Source organism: Larus michahellis, chromosome 1 (assembly GCF_964199755.1).
Source record: "Larus michahellis chromosome 1, bLarMic1.1, whole genome shotgun sequence".
Classification (NCBI taxonomy): domain Eukaryota; kingdom Metazoa; phylum Chordata; class Aves; order Charadriiformes; family Laridae; genus Larus; species Larus michahellis.
The window spans coordinates 135,206,272-135,227,069 of record NC_133896.1 but is presented as its reverse complement, the minus strand read 5'-3'; the positions used below and the strand labels follow the sequence as shown (position 1 = coordinate 135,227,069).

The 20,798-nt window shown below is 39.1% G+C and overlaps 1 protein-coding gene across 1 annotated transcript; it reads left to right on the top strand.

Moving 5' to 3' along the window:
• The first annotated feature begins 15 nt into the window (after positions 1–15).
• On the top strand, positions 16–14,541 carry EIF2S3 (eukaryotic translation initiation factor 2 subunit gamma). Its single transcript, XM_074604690.1, has 12 exons — positions 16–376; positions 2,682–2,745; positions 3,245–3,372; positions 3,496–3,617; positions 5,002–5,096; positions 6,285–6,443; positions 7,756–7,890; positions 8,825–8,919; positions 9,829–9,973; positions 10,407–10,576; positions 11,618–11,790; positions 14,100–14,541. The coding sequence occupies exons 1-12, from the start codon at positions 308–310 to the stop codon at positions 14,161–14,163; spliced, it is 1,419 nt and encodes a 472-aa protein (XP_074460791.1). The 5' UTR covers positions 16–307; the 3' UTR covers positions 14,164–14,541.
• Positions 14,542–20,798: the final 6,257 nt, after the last annotated feature.

Sequence of the window (20,798 nt, the reverse complement as noted above, 5' to 3'; positions counted from 1 at the left end):
CCGCCCTGCGCCTGCGCGCGCACGCGGAGCGGCCCTTGCGGCAGGCCCGGTTGCATCACCCGGTGCGAGGGTGACGGTGTGGGTCGGGGGGTCCTTCTCGGGGCTGCCTCGAAGCGCGCCTGAGCCGCTGCCGATCCGCGGCGGGGCCAGCAGACACCCCGCGCCGCCCAGCGCGGCCGGTCGCAGAGCCGGGCGTCTGCCCCGCGGTCGGCGGGTGCCGGGGTGCGGGCCGGCGGAGGGGGCGGTGACGAGCCGAGGCGGGGGTCAGGCGGCCGCGCCAGACTCCTCGCTTCCTCTTCGGGCCAAGATGGCGGGGGACGAGGCGGGAGTGACTCTGGGGCAGCCGCACCTCAGCCGGCAGGACCTCGCCACCTTGGTGAGGCCTGCCCGCCGGGCGCCCAGGGGATCGGAGGGCGGGTGGCCGTGGGCGAGGACACCGAGAAGCGGCGGATGTGGGGCTGGGGCTTGGGCGGCCGGCCGGCCGGCCGGGCGGGCGGGCGGGCCGGCCGGCCGGGCGGGCGGGCGGGCCGGCCGCTGTGGGGAGCAGGGGCGGCGATCTGAGGCTGAGGGGATCCGGGGCCTCTCTCCAGGCCCCGCCGTGTCCTTTGGGGCCCTTAAGGCTGGAGGGGGCTCGGAAGGCGGCGGTGGTTGGGGGGGCCGAGCTGTAGCGCGCCATGGCTGGGGGAAGGGGTAGGTGGAGGCAGGCGCGGGGAGCAGGTTGGGCTGGTCGCAGCGGGTTTGAGGCGCTTGGCTTGGTGGTGAGGCGAGTCCGAAGCTCGGTGGGTTGGCGTCCTGGCTCTGCGAATGAAGCCTTTGTGCCGAGATGTGCAGCCTCGTAAGGGCTGCCCTGCCTTAGTGGTGTTAAAGGCTCTTCCCTCTCCCAAGCAGAATCATACATTGGTGTCCTGTTTCCCAAGCAGGATAGATGGATTGGTTGCCAGCCCTGTCTTGGTTGGTATAATAAGAAAACTTTCTTGACTGCCAAGAAAATAAGTTGCAGTGGTCTCTTGCTGTGGTAGTCTTGCCTATTAAATGTCTCACCTGGGTTGTCTCACTACAATTATGTGCAGACAAAAGCAGTTGAAAATCACGGTGCTGGCTCCCTGGTGTTCAGCAAACTAGAAGGGCTTGTTTGTCTTTACAGTAATAATGTTTGATATTCTTGAGGTTTGAGCACAAGAATTCTTTTTGTCTTATAGCTAACCATCTTAGTAATTTCAAAAAGTTTCTTTACTTCCTTTCATTTTTGACCATGGCATTTGCCAGTCAGAAACAGCACAGATAAGCCTAGTTGGGAGGTTGGTAGGAATTACCTTTAAGGCCTATGCTGTACTTTTTCAGTTGGCCCTTTAATGCTTACTATTGACTGGAGCTTATAGCTGAGCTTAGCATTATACCAGTCTTGAGGAAAAAATTGTAGGCGTGCATAATTGTGTGCACCAGGAACACTTCTTTTGATGACAGGGTTTGCATCATGCCTATGTGCTTGTTACCCTGCTAGATGGTGCCATCTGCAGGTCATGTTCCCGTCGTTGACTTCAGTGTGTGCAGTCGTTTTAAGTTAGTTATACACGTAATATAAATTTAATTGCCTGTGTTAGGTGGAGAAAACTTGCTTTATATTGAACATGAGCATTTTATTCATGTAATATTCGAGAATAGAGTGAGTGAGCTTACATTCTTGCACAGATGTGTTTATTTGATTGTTTTATGTGGAACATGCATGTAAGTGTAAACAATGCATGATTTAATGTAAACGAATGTGTGTGTGTTATTTGTATCTTAGCAAAATATTTATATCCTGTCCTGCACTGAGCACTCTTTTGGCATCGTTGAGTCTTTGATTGAACTGAGCAGCTCATCCATATGAATTCAGTGCAGGATGGAAATTAACTGTCAACATTTTCAAAAATAGTGCAGAGGACATTTCAGTGGATTTCAATATTTGTCCAATATTTGGACAAACAGCTTTTTTAAAAAAACCAAAACAACTCTTCCAGAGTTGTCTTTTTAACTATAGGGAATGTATTTGTATGTATTTTGATTTGCCAGGAGTTACTAGTAGGTTCACGCAACAGGCTATTTAGGACAGCAGAATTTTCGTCTGGTACCTAAAATAGTAATAACAGGATTTGAGGAAAAAATAACCATTAAAACCCAAATTAAATCCATAGCGCTAATGAAATCTCTGGACCTACTGACTCCAAAGTGTTAGTTGTAACTATATATTGACTGTAGTGGAACCTTATACCAGTTAAACAACTGTCTGTTGACAAATCTTTGTTCTTAAAACATACGTGCAGTTCGTCATGTAGCCCATGGAAAGTTAATTTAATTAATTATGGATAAGTAAGGTTTTTTTGTGTGCTAGAGCTTTTTATGAGTTTTTTTGTTTTGTTTACTTCTGTATTTATTTAACACCTTGCAGCCTCTACCACTTTACAGTCAGTGTTTTAATTTGCAACCTATACTGAGTTACAGTCAGGATTTTGTTCACTTTTTGTCCTATTTCACATACTTGCACATACTTTCACATACGGAATGCATATATAGAATTAGTTTTATGAGCTTGGTTGGATTTTGCTGAATAGAACAACTGGATAATTTTTATGAAAATACATATAATACTCTCTAAACTTTTAGATACAAGATGAGTAAATTCTAAAATCTCCCTCATGCAGGATGTTACCAAGCTGACGCCTCTTTCACCAGAAGTCATCAGCAGACAAGCAACAATTAATATAGGTAAAACCAAACTTCTAAAAAAGAGGGGTGCATTAACGTGACTCTTTCTGGTGCTCATGTAGTAACGTATGGTACCTATGTGAGAACATTTTTAAGAAATTCTTACCGAAACAGAATGCAATATAGATAAAGTGTTTTTATTATAAATTTTATCAAGGAGCAGGAAGAGACTTGTCAAACCGTTTTAATTTGAATAGCACCAATTTTACTTAAGGACGCTGTTGAATTAAGCGGGGAATAGTTGCTAAAGCAAAGTTTATTTTACCTTAAAATTAAACATTGAAATGAGTTTCATGAAAGTGCAAAGATCTGTCCATTGGGAGCTTAATTTAGGATCTTGTTTGTTTAAACAAAAATGATTACAAAACCCATACATGCTTCTGATGGAAGCTCCCGACTTACTGGCTACAGAGAGTTTGGGGTAATAATGTGTTGACTGCAATGGAACATTGCACAAAATTAAACAATTTATTGACAAACATTTGCTTTTAAAACGTAGGTACAATTGGCCATGTAGCCCATGGAAAGTCAACAGTAGTCAAAGCTATATCTGGAGTTCATACTGTCAGATTTAAAAATGAACTGGAAAGAAATATCACAATCAAGCTGGGCTATGCTAATGCAAAGGTGAGTCATTACTGTAAGTCTACCAGATATGCTGCTAATATGTTTCTGGGTGGATGTAAGCTGGTAAGTAATTAACCCTTGATGCATTAAACTTTTTCTAATTTTTTAATAAATTACTTACAGATTTACAAGCTGGATGACCCAAGCTGTTCCCGGCCAGAGTGTTACCGATCCTGTGGAAGTAGCACCCCAGATGAGTTCCCTACAGATATTCCTGGCACCAAAGGGAACTTTAAACTAGTCAGGTAACTGCAGTAAAATGAATGGTATAAATTGTGTTTGCTTCCTTTTACATAATGAAAAATAGTCGGGATTGAGCTGCAAGCTGAATGTATTGTTATGGCAGACCACATTTTCTTACATGCTGGATCCCCCTGATTAATGTGTCACCTAAACAGCCTTGTTTTTATTAGTTGTGATGGTAGGGCATGACTGTGTCTTCTGTCCTTGGGTATTTGCAGGACTCTGAAATGAATTTTTTTCTGCTATTAATATAAGTACATTTTAAAGCCACTAGAATGAGAACTAAAGTGAACCTCACAAACGCATCTTTAAAATTCCATTTTGGAGGGTGACCTTTGTTAAACTTTTTCTTCCTAGAGGCAGGAAAGTTTTCAAAGTTCTTAAAATGAATATATGAAAGCCTGATGCTTAATGTTGAGATCAGGCCTCTAACTGGACGCCAGGTGTCCTTTATTTATTTAATTTCTACAAAAGTATAGTATGGTCATTGTGCAAGCATAGTAACCACAGAAGTGAGACACCACAAATGAGAGTAGTCACAAAGACTGTTGTATGACAAGATTCTTAGTTCATGCTTATATATAAAATACAAGTAGTGCTGTAATCATCTATTTCCTTCCTTTCCCCAGATTCCCAGTAGAGCAGTTGTTCTAACAGTAGGTTCTGCTGGAGTGTGACAGTCATGCAGCCATTATTAAACTATTGGTTGAAAGCTTCGGATTCTTTATCTTACTGTTTATTTGCTTGTAGTAGATTCTTAATATTGTCAGTGAAGCAGCAAACTAGTACCTTGGATTTTTGGTGGTATGCTACGAGGAAACAAGGATGCTTTACTGAATAGGTTCAGGCAAGAATGTAGTGAATTGACTACTGTGGTCTGCACGATAAAATCATAAGGTTGGAACTAAGAGCTGTAACATTGTGTCTGTGGATAAATCTTTGAAGTAAAGTGCAATTGTAACTGTGTAATTAACAATGCATAATTTTCTAAAATTGAAGAATGGGAGATGACTTTTAAAAGAGATAAGAGAAATCCTGTGGGTTTGGGTTTTTCTGCTTGTGTGGGGAGTTTGGTTCCTTGGTTTTTGTTCTGGTGCGTTTAAATCTAGTCTAATCTGTAAGTAACGTGAAATATTAAAGCAGTACCTAGTGTGGATATATGGTATCAAATCTTAAAACTCAGAAAAACTATTCAATAGCCATTAAGTAGTCTTTGTGTTCTTACGAAAATATTTTTAAGGTGTTACTTCTCAGCATCTGTCTTGAAATGTTTATTTATCTATCTATTTTAAGGCTGCTTTTAACCTTTATGTCTGTTTAGCCACTCAAATAAATTAGTCAGAGAAATTGTTTATTGGGTTTTGGACTAACCTTTTTCTACAACAGGCACGTCTCTTTTGTGGATTGTCCTGGCCATGATATTTTGATGGCTACTATGTTGAACGGTGCAGCAGTAATGGATGCAGCTTTACTGTTGATAGGTAATGTTTGCTACACAAAAGCAGAGCTCTATTTTTTTAATATCATGAAGCAACTTTATATGAGTTTTAAAATTTAGTGGGGTGAGTGATGAAAACAAAAAAAAGTACCGTAACTAGCTCGTTTATTTAAACATAGCTATAAATACTCATTAATCTGGTAGCTGGCCCAGTTGATAGAAGATCAGTTAGGTAAGATGAAACCTTGTAGTAGTATAGCACTGTAAAACTTACATCATTTTATGGAAATGCATTGGCTTACAGGTACATTTTGTGTTTCTCTGACGCTTCAGTTTGCTTTAAATACGTAGCCTTAGCCATACAGCAGAGTCCACAAACATGAGTACAAACAGTAAACCCCAATGAATATGGAAAAAAATCAAGGTACAGGAGATTTATCTTGATGTAGACAACTTTTCATCTGATTTGTAAACAATGGGAAGTGAATAAAACTCATTTTTGTATGTCGATAGAAGAATGTAGTGCGCTCTGGTGATAAATAGCAATTATGTTACTTCGATATGGCACGTGAACAAACAAGAACAGCTTCAGATACTGTAGTTTAAATGGTCTGAGATAGCTGATAAGCTGTCATTCCTTCTGCCTGTTTAAATCTAGAAAATGTGATAGACCAAATTTCAATTGAGATCAACCACCACAATAGCACATCAGGCCAAAGCTGGCTTGTTGGATGGCTGAAATCCAAAGCATGCTGATAAATGTCCTATTCACATGCTTGATACATCTACTGTGTGTTATAGAGTTTGTGAATCTTGGCATTTTTATGGCTTTGGTGATAAGAAAAAAAACATAGAATTTTAAGATATTTTTTGAAAGGTGAATTGTCCATTATGCTAGCCAGTACTGGGGTGTCTAAAGACCTAAAGGATGGAATAAGTCAAGTAGACAGAAGTTAGCTGTCAGTATCTTTGGAAGTTTTAAATGTGTGTTTCTCTTGGGAGCAAGTATAATGGGGGACTCAGTCACCCTCTCATCTGTCTTATATTGTGTGGACGCTAAAGCCAGCAGTTTTGGGGAAGTGTAGGTGCTTATTAACTGGGATGCTTCACGTGTAGCTTACTGAGAGCTGACTCTTTTTTTATAAAGATAGAATGGAAAGTAGATGTCCTAATGGTAGGAGTTTTACCTATCTTTATAGTTTCTATATTGCAGTTGCTTTTCTTCTTTCAGCTGGTAATGAGTCATGCCCTCAACCCCAGACCTCAGAACATCTAGCTGCTATAGAAATCATGAAACTGAAACACATTTTGATTCTACAGAATAAGATTGATTTGGTGAAGGAGAGCCAGGCTAAAGAACAGTATGAACAGATTCTTGCATTTGTACAAGGTAAGTTTTCAACAGCAGAAATCCAGTTCGTGGTGGTAATTCTTCTGTGTTGGGAAAAAACATATAGTGTTTTTTTTAATATGTTTATAGAAGAGCTTTTCTTACTCAGACGATGCTGGTATACATAGTCTGTTAATCTGTAAAACAGACCTTTGAAGTTGTGATTCTTATCTGTTTCAGACTGCTTACGTACAGTAGCGTTATAGCTGTTGGTTAGAGCTTTTGATATAAAACTACTAGCAATAGGTCTTGTCTAGCAGCTTTCACTGGATTTATGGTTTCTTCTTGGCATTGTATCTTCTTGGATTGTTTCTTTGCTGGAGATTGTACTGTGATCTTACTACAGTGCAGGAGAGAACAAAGCAGTGCTTTCTAGGGGCACCTTATAGCTATAAATGCGTTAGTTACTTTTATCTAATCACAAAAGATTTGTCTTTCATCTCTCTCTCTCTCTGTAAGTCCAGTTCAGACAGAGTTATCCTAGTCCATCCATAAAGTTCTGTTCAACTTTAATCTAGTGCTTTGAGTTTCATCTTTCCCCAGAGCTTCCACTGTTTTCCCTGCTTATCTGCTTTAGCTGGAGTATATGAAAAGCTGCAGAGGTAGATTGTCACCATCAAAAGTGGCCAATGCTTCTCTCTTTTTTTTCTTTTTTCTTCTTTTTCTTTTTTTTTTTGGTTCAGAATTGTTGCCATGCATAAGCTGTTCATAACAGCTATGTTGGAGTGGCTTGATGTGTAAATTTGGAGTTCTTTGTGAGACCTGGAGTTATCACAAGAAACATGGATACCATTAAAACTATATTTAACAAGCTTTGATAAATAAATAAATCCTTCCATAAAGTTAGGATTTTTCTAAAATATGTATTTGTATTGCAAAACTTAGAAAATATAGATCATTAAGTTGATAGGCATTTTAGTTCATCAGAATGAAGTCTGACTGTAAAATTAATACTGATATATTGAATACTGAGATACCCAGTCTCTCTGAGGAAATGATTTTAAGAATATTTCTGATCACAACGTAAGAAGTGAATTCTCCCTTAGAACAGAAGATTATCTTGCACAGTGTTCAGAGAACAACTGTAAAGCTCGTCAGTACACAATTATCCAGAGGCAACACAACCGCCTCAAAGTAGGTCTGGCTGCTTTGAGCTAAAACGTTGAAGGGAAGGGTAAATGCTCTGATGCTATTTTGGGAAATACATGTAAAATATGCCTTGAAATTCTACCTTGAAATAATGACAGAACTCTTGGTCATGTTGTTATAAATACCGTATTAAGGCTTCATGTTGAACTTGATTTTGGTTTAGGTACAGTTGCAGAAGGAGCTCCAATAATTCCAATCTCAGCACAGTTGAAATACAACATTGAGGTAGTTTGCGAGTATATAGTGAAGAAAATCCCAGTCCCTTTGCGAGACTTCACATCTGAACCAAGGCTTATTGGTATGTAAATGCTTAGGTCTGGGCTTCGGTGGCTAACCATTTATTGCAAGTGTCTATACTTGGCAAGTTTAAAGCATTCAGCATGTTGCTGAATGCTCTAAAGAGGTAGGTTTAAAAGGAGCATTTAGTGCACTCTTATTTTAAAACTTGCATATATTCTGAGAGCTGTGTCTTTTGTTCATAGTTAATTGCTATAGTTAAATCTTTTTGAGGTAATTGCAGGTTTTTATCTATGTTCTATGTGTATAACAGCACTAAAATGCAATAAAGATGAGAAACTTGCCTGTGTCTTAGAACATTCCTTTAGTTGCTATGAATTTAAATTTGATTTAACAAAGTACTAACAAACTCTTGAATTTGAAAATTAAATTATTTCCATGAAAATCTTATAGGTAGCATGGTTAGATTTTCTGTGTTAGAGTCCTGGTATCTCCTGAAAGCCCGAGTTGTTGTACAGCATATTTTGAAATTCAGTTCCACTACAGTGAATCCGTTTGTTTGCTTTTTTTCCCACACACCAAGCATGGGAGACCTACAAAACATGTTCAGAATGCATAAAATTGACTACATTAAAACAAGGTTACAATAGTCACAATTGACTTTGTGAATATTGAAGGAGTTAATAGTTGATCATTGCTTTCTTTTTCAGATACTGATATTTAAATTAATTTTTGCTATGCAGAAACAGTTAAAAAAGCCATTTATGTATATGAGCAGCTTAAATGGTTTTGAGAACAAAATCAGCTATATACCTAAAAATTCAGAATAAAATATTCATCATATTTTAGTGTTATCCCTGAATTATGTTTTCATAATATTTATAAATATATGTATACCTTAATAAGAATAGGGAAGCAAAGTTGCTAAAGAAAGGCACAAATTCTTTAAAAACCTGATCTTAAATATAAACTTGGTTATGGTCTCTTCTTTTCAGTAATTAGATCTTTTGATGTCAACAAGCCTGGCTGTGAAGTTGATGATCTTAAGGGGGGCGTAGCTGGTGGCAGTATTCTAAAGGGTGTTTTAAAGGTAACCTTTTCCCTCTCTTGTCTGGAGACTTACAATTATAAAAATTCGTGGAGTTTTTGCATGCTTAGTACAAAATGAATCTATATAATTGAATGGTTTTTAAACTAGAATACGGTCAGATGACACCTATCCATTCTCTCTGTCCATTATTTTGACCTGTTTTAAAATACCAGAACAAGAAACATGTATTTTTGTTACTGTGGTCTTAACTTTTGCTAATAATGATACTGATGTCATTGCTTACAAAAATTGAGGGAGCTAAATTTTTTTCTGTCCTACCACTTTTACTTGCTGAATTACCGGGGGGAAAGAGGGGAGCAGAAAAACTTTAAAGGTACTTCTGAAGTGTGTATAGGTTCCCACAGGTCCCACTTACCCATTCAAGTATTCTGTGTATTTCAGGTTTTTTTTATTTTGCTTGTGGGATACTGTCAATAAATGGGTGCTTTAAAAGTTGCCCTGTTGGACTGGAAAGCAAACTACATCTTTGAACATTTGTACAACTTGTATTTTCTTTGTCTTGCAGTTTATTGATGCTGATCAGTTGCACCGATTGAATTAACTCAATTTTTCCCAGTGCTGTAACGTTTCTAAATGAGATGTCATTTTAAAAAATAAACTAAAATGTAAATACTGGAATTATTGCTGATAAATATCCTTTGCTAAAGCAGTTCTGTAAATTGTATTGAAGAGAAAATCAATTGCTTCATTGTCTGTAAGATACAGAGCTTTCAATATTGTTCGATTTGCAGTAAACAGTGCAACAGAAGTCCTAGAAATTCTATAGTAGCCCGGAACCAAGGTCTTGTATAACTAGATCTTGGGATAAGTAGGTCTTATCTGTGACTAGTAGTTAGCTTTATGTTCCTGTGAAACATTCAGTTAATCACTTTTCACTTTTGTAATTAGGTGGGCCAGGAAATTGAGGTCCGTCCTGGTATTGTGTCCAAGGACAGTGAAGGAAAACTCATGTGCAAGCCAATCTTTTCCAAAATTGTGTCACTCTTTGCTGAACACAATGATCTACAATATGCTGCTCCAGGAGGTCTTATAGGTAAGAGTATTCTCTTATTAAAAGATTAATTTCTTCATGGTTATTGAAAACACTTGGTTTCACTTAACGATGAATTTCAGTGTAGTAAACAAAAAGGCTATGAGCAATTTCAAATAATACACGTATGTAGAAATAGAGAGACAGCATGGGTGTGAAAATTAGATATTCAATAAATAAATCATTTTCCTGACTGTCAGTGGCCAAGTCAGATTAACTTGCATTGTTAATTGTACTGGCTTTAACAGTAGAATGTTTCTTCATTTGAAACAGACAGAGCTGGGTCTTGCTGACATTCTGAAAGTGCTGTGAGGTAACGGGGAATTCCCAGTACATTCTCAGTTTGTTGGTTTTAGATCTCCTTCAAATATTTTAATACGTAAACATGACAGCTACCTTGCAATTACTCCTTGTGACTTTTCTTGTTTTGTTGTAGGTGTTGGAACTAAGATTGATCCAACTTTGTGTCGGGCTGACCGAATGGTAGGCCAAGTTCTTGGTGCAGTTGGAGCACTGCCGGAAATATTTACAGAGCTAGAAATTTCCTATTTCTTGTTGAGACGACTATTAGGTGTGCGCACTGAAGGAGACAAGAAAGCCGCAAAGGTCTGTACCCCTTTTTTTAGAGAGACAACACTATGGGATTTTTTTTCTAATTTCTTTTATTAACTTCTTGTGCTAAATTTTATTAGTATGTAATTTTTTCTAATTCATGTAGTAGTTTTGTCTCCCTGTTCATACATGCTTGTCACAAAACTTACCTGTTTGTTTAATATTATAGAAGAATACTTCTCAGAGGAGTAGGAATTCCTATCAGAGTAGTTTAAGGTACCATAAAGTATTTATGTGTCTTTGAAGTTAGGTCTTCTTCTGAACATATTGGTAGTTGTTTTCCTTTGCTATCAGCCTATTTATTTGTGCAATAATTAGTTTTATACACATACTGATCTACTTCCTACTTACATGCCTTTCAGAGATTCTTTCACTGAAGAATTTTTTAAAGCTAAGTATTTTTGAAACGCTGTAGTTGAAAAGAAACTGAACTTGATGCACAGCGCAGTCTCAGGTTCCGTGGTCCATTTTACACAAATCAAACTATAAAATCATAGTTTTCCCCGTTAGCAGTAAAATCTATGACTGCTTCATGCAACAGTAAATTAAGTGCCTCAGCTGTCTCCTTGTCCTGTGAAATTAATTCTTTTTTGAGAAATCATTTTGATGTATGTAGGCATAAGGGAAATGAGAATATCCAGAGTATTTAAAAAAATGGTATAACATTCCAATTTGTAGCAATATCTGAGACTGGTTTTGCTTTTAAAACAGTATGTGCAATCTTCAGGATGTTTTGGCATGATATACTTTCTTGGGATTTTTCTACAAGAAGAACCTGCAGTGCTATATACCCAACATACTTACATATTTGTCCTTTCACAAGAGTTAAAATATAAACTTCATCCACTGACACTTGTGCATGGTTTGTGTGTGTGGGTATTTAATAGGGTTTTTTGTTTCTCAGCTATATCTTTTCTTTTTGGTATCTAGGTAACAGGAGATACTTCATATTGTCTGTGGTATGTTGTTTGTTGTTTTGTTTTTTTTTTTTAGTACTATAGCATATGTTTCAAAGTTTTGTACGTTTTACTTCAGGTGCAAAAATTATCAAAGAATGAAGTTTTAATGGTAAACATAGGATCCCTGTCTACTGGAGGGAGAGTCAGTGCAGTAAAGGCTGATTTGGGAAAGATTGTGCTAACCAACCCAGTATGCACAGAAGTTGGAGAAAAAATTGCCTTGAGTCGAAGAGTTGAGAAGCACTGGCGGTAAGTTGGTGCTAAATTGGTAAAGTACCCAGTTGTTTTAATGTTAGCAAAAAAAAGAAAAATACACGGATCTGATTTTGCTCTAGTTATATGTCTGTTTTTAAAATTCCTCTGGATTCTCCTAACACATTGACACCACTATTGTGGGATGCTTAATTTAATTTCTAGCCTCTTGTGAAAGAAGCGTTAACAGGTGTGTATCTATTACTTAACAGACAGGGAAACATCAGAGGTTCATGGTTTGTTGCCATAACATCCATGCTGTAATTGAGCTAACAGTAGGCTATCTCAGCAGCGTGTTTTGAAAATTCTAGTAATGCTAAGCGAAAGCCTGTGTTTATACACGCCTAGGTCAGTGATGTTCAACCTGTTGAGCTGTGTGTGACTTCCAGTGCAACTTTGAAGTAATATCAGGGGAATAGAGGAGGGACATTCTAAGGTTCAAGTATTTTATGTACTATGAGTAGAGAGGAAAGAAAAAAGCATCAAACTGGATTGACCCATTCAAATTACGAGTATAAAACGGCTGACTGCACAGAATCACCTAGAGGCTGAAAATGATGAGCAGAATTGATTGATGATTCATTTTAAGCTTGGTGCCATACTTCTCTTTAAATGATTATGCATGCTGTACCTATTACGTGTTCCAAAGGACTGCCTGAATATCATAAGAACATAAGGGTATTCAGATTTGTTGACCCTGCACAGCTCTTATAGTATGAGGGGAAAGTAGAAGGGAGTACATTCATACAAGAAGTCCCTACCATATGAAAAAGAACCAAGCTTTAAATATCCATGCATGTGTGTTTCTTTTTCAGATCAACAGGAAAGCATAGATGAGAATTCAGTGCTTGCTGTCTCAGAGCTATCTGACAAATTAGGGAAGAGATTATTCCCTAAAAAAAAAAAAAAAAAAAAAAAACCAAACAAAAAAACCCCACCCAATTAAAATGTAACATCTCTTGAAGGGAGGCAGGGAGATAAAAGACAGGACCCAAATTAAGACAGGGAAAGCAGAAGGAAGAGGAGAAACTATTTATATTTGAAATGATGCTTTTTTTGAGCTATGGACTGACAGCCTGTGTAAATTTTAATGCGAGTTTTGTTGCTTCTGTAGATTACTTCCCACTTGAAAAACATGACTGCATTTTGCCAAAGAGCCCACTTGTCTCTGGTTTATGGGGTGAACAAGTAGTGTCAGCCTGGTGTGAAGATCCAGTTATTAAAAAGTTGCCTTCTATGCTGTATTAAATGGTCAAAGGGCCGACGTAAGGAAACTGAAAGTTGAGAAAAGGGAAAGGAGGAAAGCTGGGAAAAGCAGCCAAATAAAATCCAATCGGAGTAAAGACAATATACAGTTGGTACTGTGAAAAGGAACTTGTAGCCTGAAGCAATAGAGTACTGAAAAGATGGAAGAAAGCGAGAAAGCAAGAGATGAACAGGAGGTATAAAATAGAAAGTAAATATATAGGAGCATAGAGGTTTATCAGCAAATGGCCAAGCAAACAGGAGACACTAGTGAATCCAAGGAACAGTGAATTCAGAGGTGGACTAGTTATGACCTGTGGATATGGCCCTAGGAAGTGGGAAGTGATGGGCTAGTATACTTCATTTTCTGGTGTCCAGAGACAGGCTCTACTGCTCAGCAAATTAAATTGAGATGCATATGTTTCTGTGTATCTCTGTGCCAGAAATCGGAAATGTTTTAAAGACAGTTGTATTAATAGCATGGACTGCCTGCTGATTGTGGAAATGGACATGATCTTAATTTCTTTTTACAAGCATATTTTTCTGAGGCAGCAGTGGCCTATAAAAGGGGCCTTAATGTTACTGAATATAAATAGTACAACTTACCCGAGAGTTGAATTACCTTTTGTAGGTTACATGTTCATTGAGAGTTACAGCTCTGTTTAGAATCTTACTGTCATCCTGTCTGAATTTTAACATTTTCATTTCTATATGAAAGTAATGCAGCGCTGCAGGCAAAGGTGAGAGAGATCAAGCTGTGAGTAGATTTACAGTCCACCAGTACAACATAAGTGAAAGCATTTTCAGATTTCTAGTTTACTGTTCAAAGAGACATCCCTTAACTGGTTACAAACATACAGATGTTCTCTGTCCCTCACTCTGTTTTTATTGTGTGTTTCCACTAACCAGTCTTAAATCTTGTAGGATATTTTGGGTGGGAGAGAAGCGGAGAAATGCGAAATGTGAGAACTGAAGGTGCAAGAATGACAGAAGGATGTTGATTTATCCTGGATATTTCTGACTGCTATTAGAAGTAATACAAACTGTTTTTCTTTTTGCAGTTTAATTGGTTGGGGTCAAATCAGAAGAGGAGTGACAATCAAGCCAACTGTTGATGATGACTGAAGAACAAAAGAAAGTGCTTCATTTTTAAAGATGAAGTGCCTATTTCTATTTCGGAGGGGGTGTATTTTCACAGCGGAATTGGAAGCTGTGCAAACATCATCTTTGAGTTGTATGGCTGTCCTCGTACATTTTATTGAATTTTACCCTCTTACTAAAATACTAGTCACTATCACCATTAAAAGTGTAAAAGAATTGGCGTAGAAGTGGGTTTAATTATCCACATTTTAGTAGAAATTAATTGTACATGTCCCATGGCATGTCTAATTTATGTTATTTTGTGTTTCAGACATATCTGTTTAATATCAGTCAAGCCAGCCCCAGTGTAACACACAAACTATAAATCTGATACTGAAATAAAATATTGCTTATTTTCATTAATTCATACAACTTTTCTGAGTAACAAAGACTGCAGTGATCGTTCAACCAGTGCAAGAATTAAAAGGAAAAAAAAAATACAACCAAACTCCCCTTGAAGACTAGGCCCCTTTCTGCACAGTGTTTTCTTTACAGGTGTTTAAAGCAAAAACTTTATTTCTTAGTTTGTATGGTTCTGACTTCAGGTTTATAGCTGTATTTCACTTGGTAATTAGGATGGCAACATTGACTGACTTAAATTTGTCACTTCCAATATTGTGAGGGATTTTGGTTAAACCCCCAAAGAAAAACTATGAGTAAACTGGATCTGAACTGGCAGCACTGGTTTTTACATTATTTTAGAATGGATTTATGAAAAGAATGTGATTAATTTGAAACATAAGTGTTTGTCATCATGGAACTCTGTGTGGGTGACCTGAGAGTTCTTTATACAGTAGGAGTAAACTGCTTATTTCAAAGTTATATTGAGTGAATATTAGCTTCGATCTTGAACCATAAAATATCTGGAAAAGGCTGTAGAAGGGAATGAGTGGGGGTGGGGTTGGGGGGAGACGGAATTCAGAATGAGATGAGGAAAAAGGTATAAAACCACTTTTACTTAGCTAGCCTGAATCACACTCCTTAGGAGAAAACATCGTGTAATAAACTTACTGTAGGGTGCTAATACTTTCATCCATTTAGATTTAACTCTTCCATTTGTACTAATGTACATAGTTCTAGGTATTTTATATACTGGACTATTTAGCAAGTCGTGCTACTTTTCATATTTTTATACAAAGTACTGTGTTCATTTTCAAAGCCTGTTTTCAGTGTTTAAAATCTTCAAGGGCATTCTAGTTCTAAAGGTAAAAACCATTTCACCCATCAAAATGGACTTCGATGAAGCAGCTTGAGGTTTTTTTCCTGATTTTGCGTTGTATTTTGTGTTGCCTTATTCCATCTGCATTCCTGTACTCAGTTTCTCCATTTGTAAAGTACTGCTACCTCACATGGTGTTGAGACTAAATACGTTAATTTTTATATAGTCCTTCTCCTTTTTAAAAGAAAGAGAGTTCAGCTATAGTTCTTCCCAATTCTCCTTGTACTTGAGCAGTATACAATCTTAAATCTGTCTGTTTCAAAGAATGCATCTTCCATGCTTTGGAAGCTCGGTTTTGTTACTCTGAGTTCTAGGAATTTGGATAAACTTAATGTCTTGCCTAGTTTGGGAGCACAAGGGTGAGCACACACACAAAAAAAGTAAGCTACTGCAGAGCGCTAGGTTGACGCCACCATCAGGGTGAAACCTAGTCCAAAGAGTTCTTTCTAGATGAACTGAATGTGTGGGTCTACTGATAGAGAAATGCTGACGTGCTTCTGAGGAACTGGTTAGGCATTTTTAGGTGTCCAGATGTTTTGTAGATTGGGCCTTCATCTCTCCATCTGCAATTAAAAAAAATGAGAGTGCCATAATCTTTCCAAGGCACTTAATGTCCTTCTTCACTTGGGTAGGTAATAAATGCAAAGTACTAGTATCGTCCTAGTGCTAGGATTAGTAGCCTGCCTTACATCCTTCCAGCTAAATGGCTGGAGGTCATTACTTGATTTAGGTCTAAAATGTTATTTGATACCGCTGTAGTTGGTAGGTGTGTGCTATCAGTAATGTTAAGGAATGCTTTATGAAAGTGTCTTGTTCCCTCTGAAATATTAAGTAATATTTTGTTGGTCTGATGGCGTGCGCAGGATCTGGTGGGAACTAGAGAGAACAGAGGCGATGAAGTGCCAGGGTAGTGAATTTTGCATCTGACCCATTCTTGCATCAGCCTGCTTTCACGATGGCTCTTCCAGGCTGGGCTAGGGTTTGGGGGGTTTTTTTCAGCAGCTGCTGCCCTCTCCCAAGGCAGTTCCTTGTGTTCTGAACTGTTCTCCACTTCCTTGTGATGGTAGGCTTAGGTTCGTTATTTGCGCGTGTATGCTGTGCCGTGCAGAAAAGAGTTGCCCGAGAGTGGGGTGGTTGTTACAGAATAGTGTGTCTGGCCCAGAGTCTGTTTCTGATCCTTCCCAAGAGAAGAGAGGTTAGGAGCATGTATAGGCAGTCTGAGGTGTCAGCTAGGATTTACATGTGACATAAACAATGTGCTATATATTCTGTCGTGTTGTGACAGTGGGGGGAAGGTGTAAATACAACATTCCTTTTTTGCCACCAAAATGTTAGGTTTCCTCTAACTGGAAAGCTGTGACTCTGCTGGCATGAGTAAAGAATAATGGGAACGTTTTGAGGCTTCAATGAATACGTGAAGCATGTGCCTCTGCAGCCTCAGAGCGCCAAGTATGAGCAGCGTGAGTGTAAATGTATCATGTGCTGATGTGTCTGTGTCCACCCACTCTGCATTCACTGGATTGTGACGCTGAGATCTAGATGAATGAGAAGAGAGGAAGAGACGCCATGTAAAACTAAGGAAGTTGGAAATGACTTACGTTTTCTTGGCCAGGATGAAAATAGTAGCAGATTACTTATGAGCTGTCTCACTTCAGCAGGGATTTGTTTCAGAATGATAATTTTCTTTTAATTTTTACCCTTCATAGGTCAGATATACCTACCTGAATGCAGGCGTGCGGTTGCCTTTCAGATAGGTTGTTGGCACAAGTATGGAATTGGCAGCTATCGCAGTTACCGCATTCTGGAGCGGTAACTGGATGTAGCAGGTCATCCGAGGTGGCACCAGTACCTACACTTCGGTAACCCAGTCTCTTCCAGTAGCCTGTCAGAACTTGTCACTGGTTTTAAGAGGGTGCTAGAATAGTGGTACCTCTTCGCTATGGGGAGGAAAGTTACCACCTTGATAAATATTTCGCAAAAGACCTCTGGTATCCAAGAAACCTGCCAGACCAGTGTAAGTTACTGGCTGTTTTGATTTTGTTTTGTTTTTATCGACCTGTGATTGGTTCTGTATTAAAACTAGTAAGAGATGCTGGCTGGCTGTCGTTCCAAGGAGTTTTTGCTGGTTAGCTGGAATTAAACCAAGCTACTTAAGAAACTGAGTTCTCCATTTTGTTTATCCATATCACAAATACCGTACTGCCCTGCAAACCACTCACAGTTAAAATTCAGGTTGGTTACCTAGTTTAAGAAATTAGATTTTAAGGAAGAAAAGGTGGACAAAACTTAAAGCAGTTCTTCACTGTAATTTTTTGTAAATGCAAGTGTGGTGACTGCTGCTTCACTTGATTTTATGCATGGAAACAAGGTTATTCTTAATAAGAGTGGGTATTAGTTTCCTATTGTTTCTGATGGAAATGAAGTTTAAAACTGAATAGAAGCTCTGGGAGGAAAGAGTGGTTGCTCTCCAGGCCTGCATGCAACCCCTGACCTAGAGTAGCTCTCCAGCACTATGCTCCACATCCGAGCCTTTGTGGCTAGAGAGTGTCCAAAAGCAGTTTTTCTGTGGGATGTAGGCCTCCATTTTGTTTTTTTTCTAATGTTTCTGCTTCCCATCCAGATGAGTATCAAAACATTATTAATGGAGCAAAACATCTTTTAAGAGAGCAGAAACGCTCTATTCCAGATAGCAAGGGTCACATCTCTCCTTCACAGCGAGGACTTGCACCTCTCATCCCCATCGGTGTAGAATGCCGAAGTCCTCATCACTCCAGGTACCACAGGGGGATTTTAATCCTCTCTATGGCCATAATCCTCTTCATGGCATGGGACTTGCAACAACTGCCAGGACGCTACAGGGGTTTGGAGGACCAGTGTTCAGAACTGGGATTCTAATTAACTCCAGGTGGAAACAACTTACTCCAAAGCAGAAAAAACACCCGCCCACGGGAGAGCTTGTTCAGTTTATTCCTATTTCTTTTCTCCCTTCCCTTTCTCCTGCCGGCCCTCTCTGAAAATGAGAGGTGGAAGTGATCCCTTTGCTGCCCACCCCTCTTTGTCCAGAAGGTCTCATTGTCCTGTAGACTAGCATCTAGTTACTAACAGTGACAACAGACGTAGAAGCGTCTTCCCAGGGCCCTGTTTCAAGTTCTCTTCCATTTAGATCTTGCTGCGTAATGGGCAAGAGAATCACCCCCTAGCAACTTGTCTAGAAAGACGAGCCTGCTGAAATAGGGAAACGTCGGGTTAACGATAACTAATGATAATGATACAGCTGCTTTAAACGAGCAGAAGTCTGGGTTGCTGTTGAAGCTTGGACCTTTCCTGCTCTTGGATGCTTGTTGCCTGTACCTGTTTTATCAGCTCCAGTGCTTGTACAGATGTGCGGTGAATCACATGAGGAAACAGGTTTGAAACACTGATTTTTTTTATTTTTTTTTTTAATTTTAGAAATTAAAGGAGAGAAAGGCAGTCTTTTCTGTTGGCAGCTTGGGTTTAAAATGAAGTTTCTGTCATAAGGTTTCAGGTGACAGGGAATGTGAGAAATTATGTTTTGCTTTCCCCAGGTGGAAAATAACCTTTCTGTTTCCTCAGATACCTAACGTAACTTAAGACTTTGTATGTATGACTTTGCACTCTGTCTCCATTAAACTAATACTACGTCCCAGCCTGCGTGCATGTATCAGTTCTATAGATCTGTTAAGTCACAATGATAATGCAGTTCAAGAGGGGCTATTATAACTGTAATATTGTAATTCCAAGTAGTAAAAATGCAAGTGAATGATGGACAAAATAAATCCAAAACATCCCTGGTTTTGCTTTCTCAAAATTCTGGTGGTTTCCCCTGCTTCATTTTCAGGAATCGTTCTTCTGAGCTGATTAAAGAAAGGAGGCACACCTGAGAGTATCTGTGGAATATCTGTGTTTTGGTGGGTTGTATAACCAGGAGGGTTCCAGGAAGAGAGCACTTCCCAGAGCTGTGGTGGTGCTGCTGTCAATAGCTTTGGTTGGCCTTCAAAGTCCTGGTTTCATGAAAATGTGGGGAGAAGTCATCATTACCTTCTCTAAGGCATTAGTACATATATACTGATGTTACTTATACTATTGCATATAAGTAACACTAGCTCACTAGGAAAAGATCAGCGAGTGGCTGTGCAGAAACTAAATAGAGTAATTCTGTGATGCAGAAGAGAGAAAGCTAAGAGCTATTCCTGCATGATGCTTATTGAGGTTCATTCTTTGAGGAAACAGCTGTAAAACACTGAGAAAGATATAAAGTCTTAAAAGGAGGGGTAGGCTTAGGCTCAACAAAAATGGAGGATGATGTTTTATTTTGTTGCATTGTATAGAATCATAGAACCATAGAATGGTTTGGGTTGGAGGGGCCCTTAAGGATCATCTAGTTCCAACCCCCCTGCCATGGGCAAGGACACCTCCCACTAGACCAGGTCCTTAAAATAAAAGGTTTTAGGAAAACTTGATTTGTAATCGTACCTGTAAAGGCAAAAAGACATTTCTGCTTTGACCACTGTGGCTCTAACATGTAGGACCTGTTCCTAAAGGTAAAACTCGAAGCTCTACGCAATCACCAGAACCCCATGGTTATATACTGATGCATCAAGTTTGCTGTTGTAGGAGTTAAATATACCTAACAGCGGAGCAGGTAGCTAATCAGGTGAGAGGACGGTTTCACGGTCCACTTTTCAAGCAAGAGTCCTCTCCCAATGTCTTACAGGACTGACATTGTCCTTTAAACTAGCCGAAATAAAATGTGGTGGGGAAAAAATGCAGGTGATGAGCGGTTCTGCTGGTTTCACAGTCGTTATATTTGCTTCTGTCTCACCCTGTTTTCCTGCTTGAGGCACTGAGTGGCTTTGAACAACACAGCAGGGGAGGAGGTTTGACCTATCATCCAGCATTTTGTACGGGCTCAAGTTGAAATAAAGCATTGTTAAAGGATACAATGCTGAGTGAAGACGTCGCTGTGCCAGGCTGCATCACTTCAATATTTAAGAAGGCAGCGTGATGTAATACATCATGCTTCTTCAGTACAAGTAAGTAGATAACTTGTGCAATGGCGCAAAGTTAAGGCGCTGTGTCAGTAATTATTTCTGAGACTTCAGTATGTATTTAGGAAATGCCTTTTCCAGCCAAACCTCAGATTTTGTTCTGAAGGGGTGAAGCATGAATTTTCGATTAACATCTTTGCCAATTTTGTTCTACTATATAAAAAATCCCAAAGCACTTTAAAATCATGTTTGTGTTGCGTTAGTTTCGTAGCACTTTCAAAAGCTCCTTCTAGCTCCCTGCTGTAAAAGTTGTTTCTCCTGTTTTTCCGTGCCAAGTCATCTTGCCGATAGCCTCAGTGCTGCCTACGTGAAAGATTTAAACTTCTGCCCCC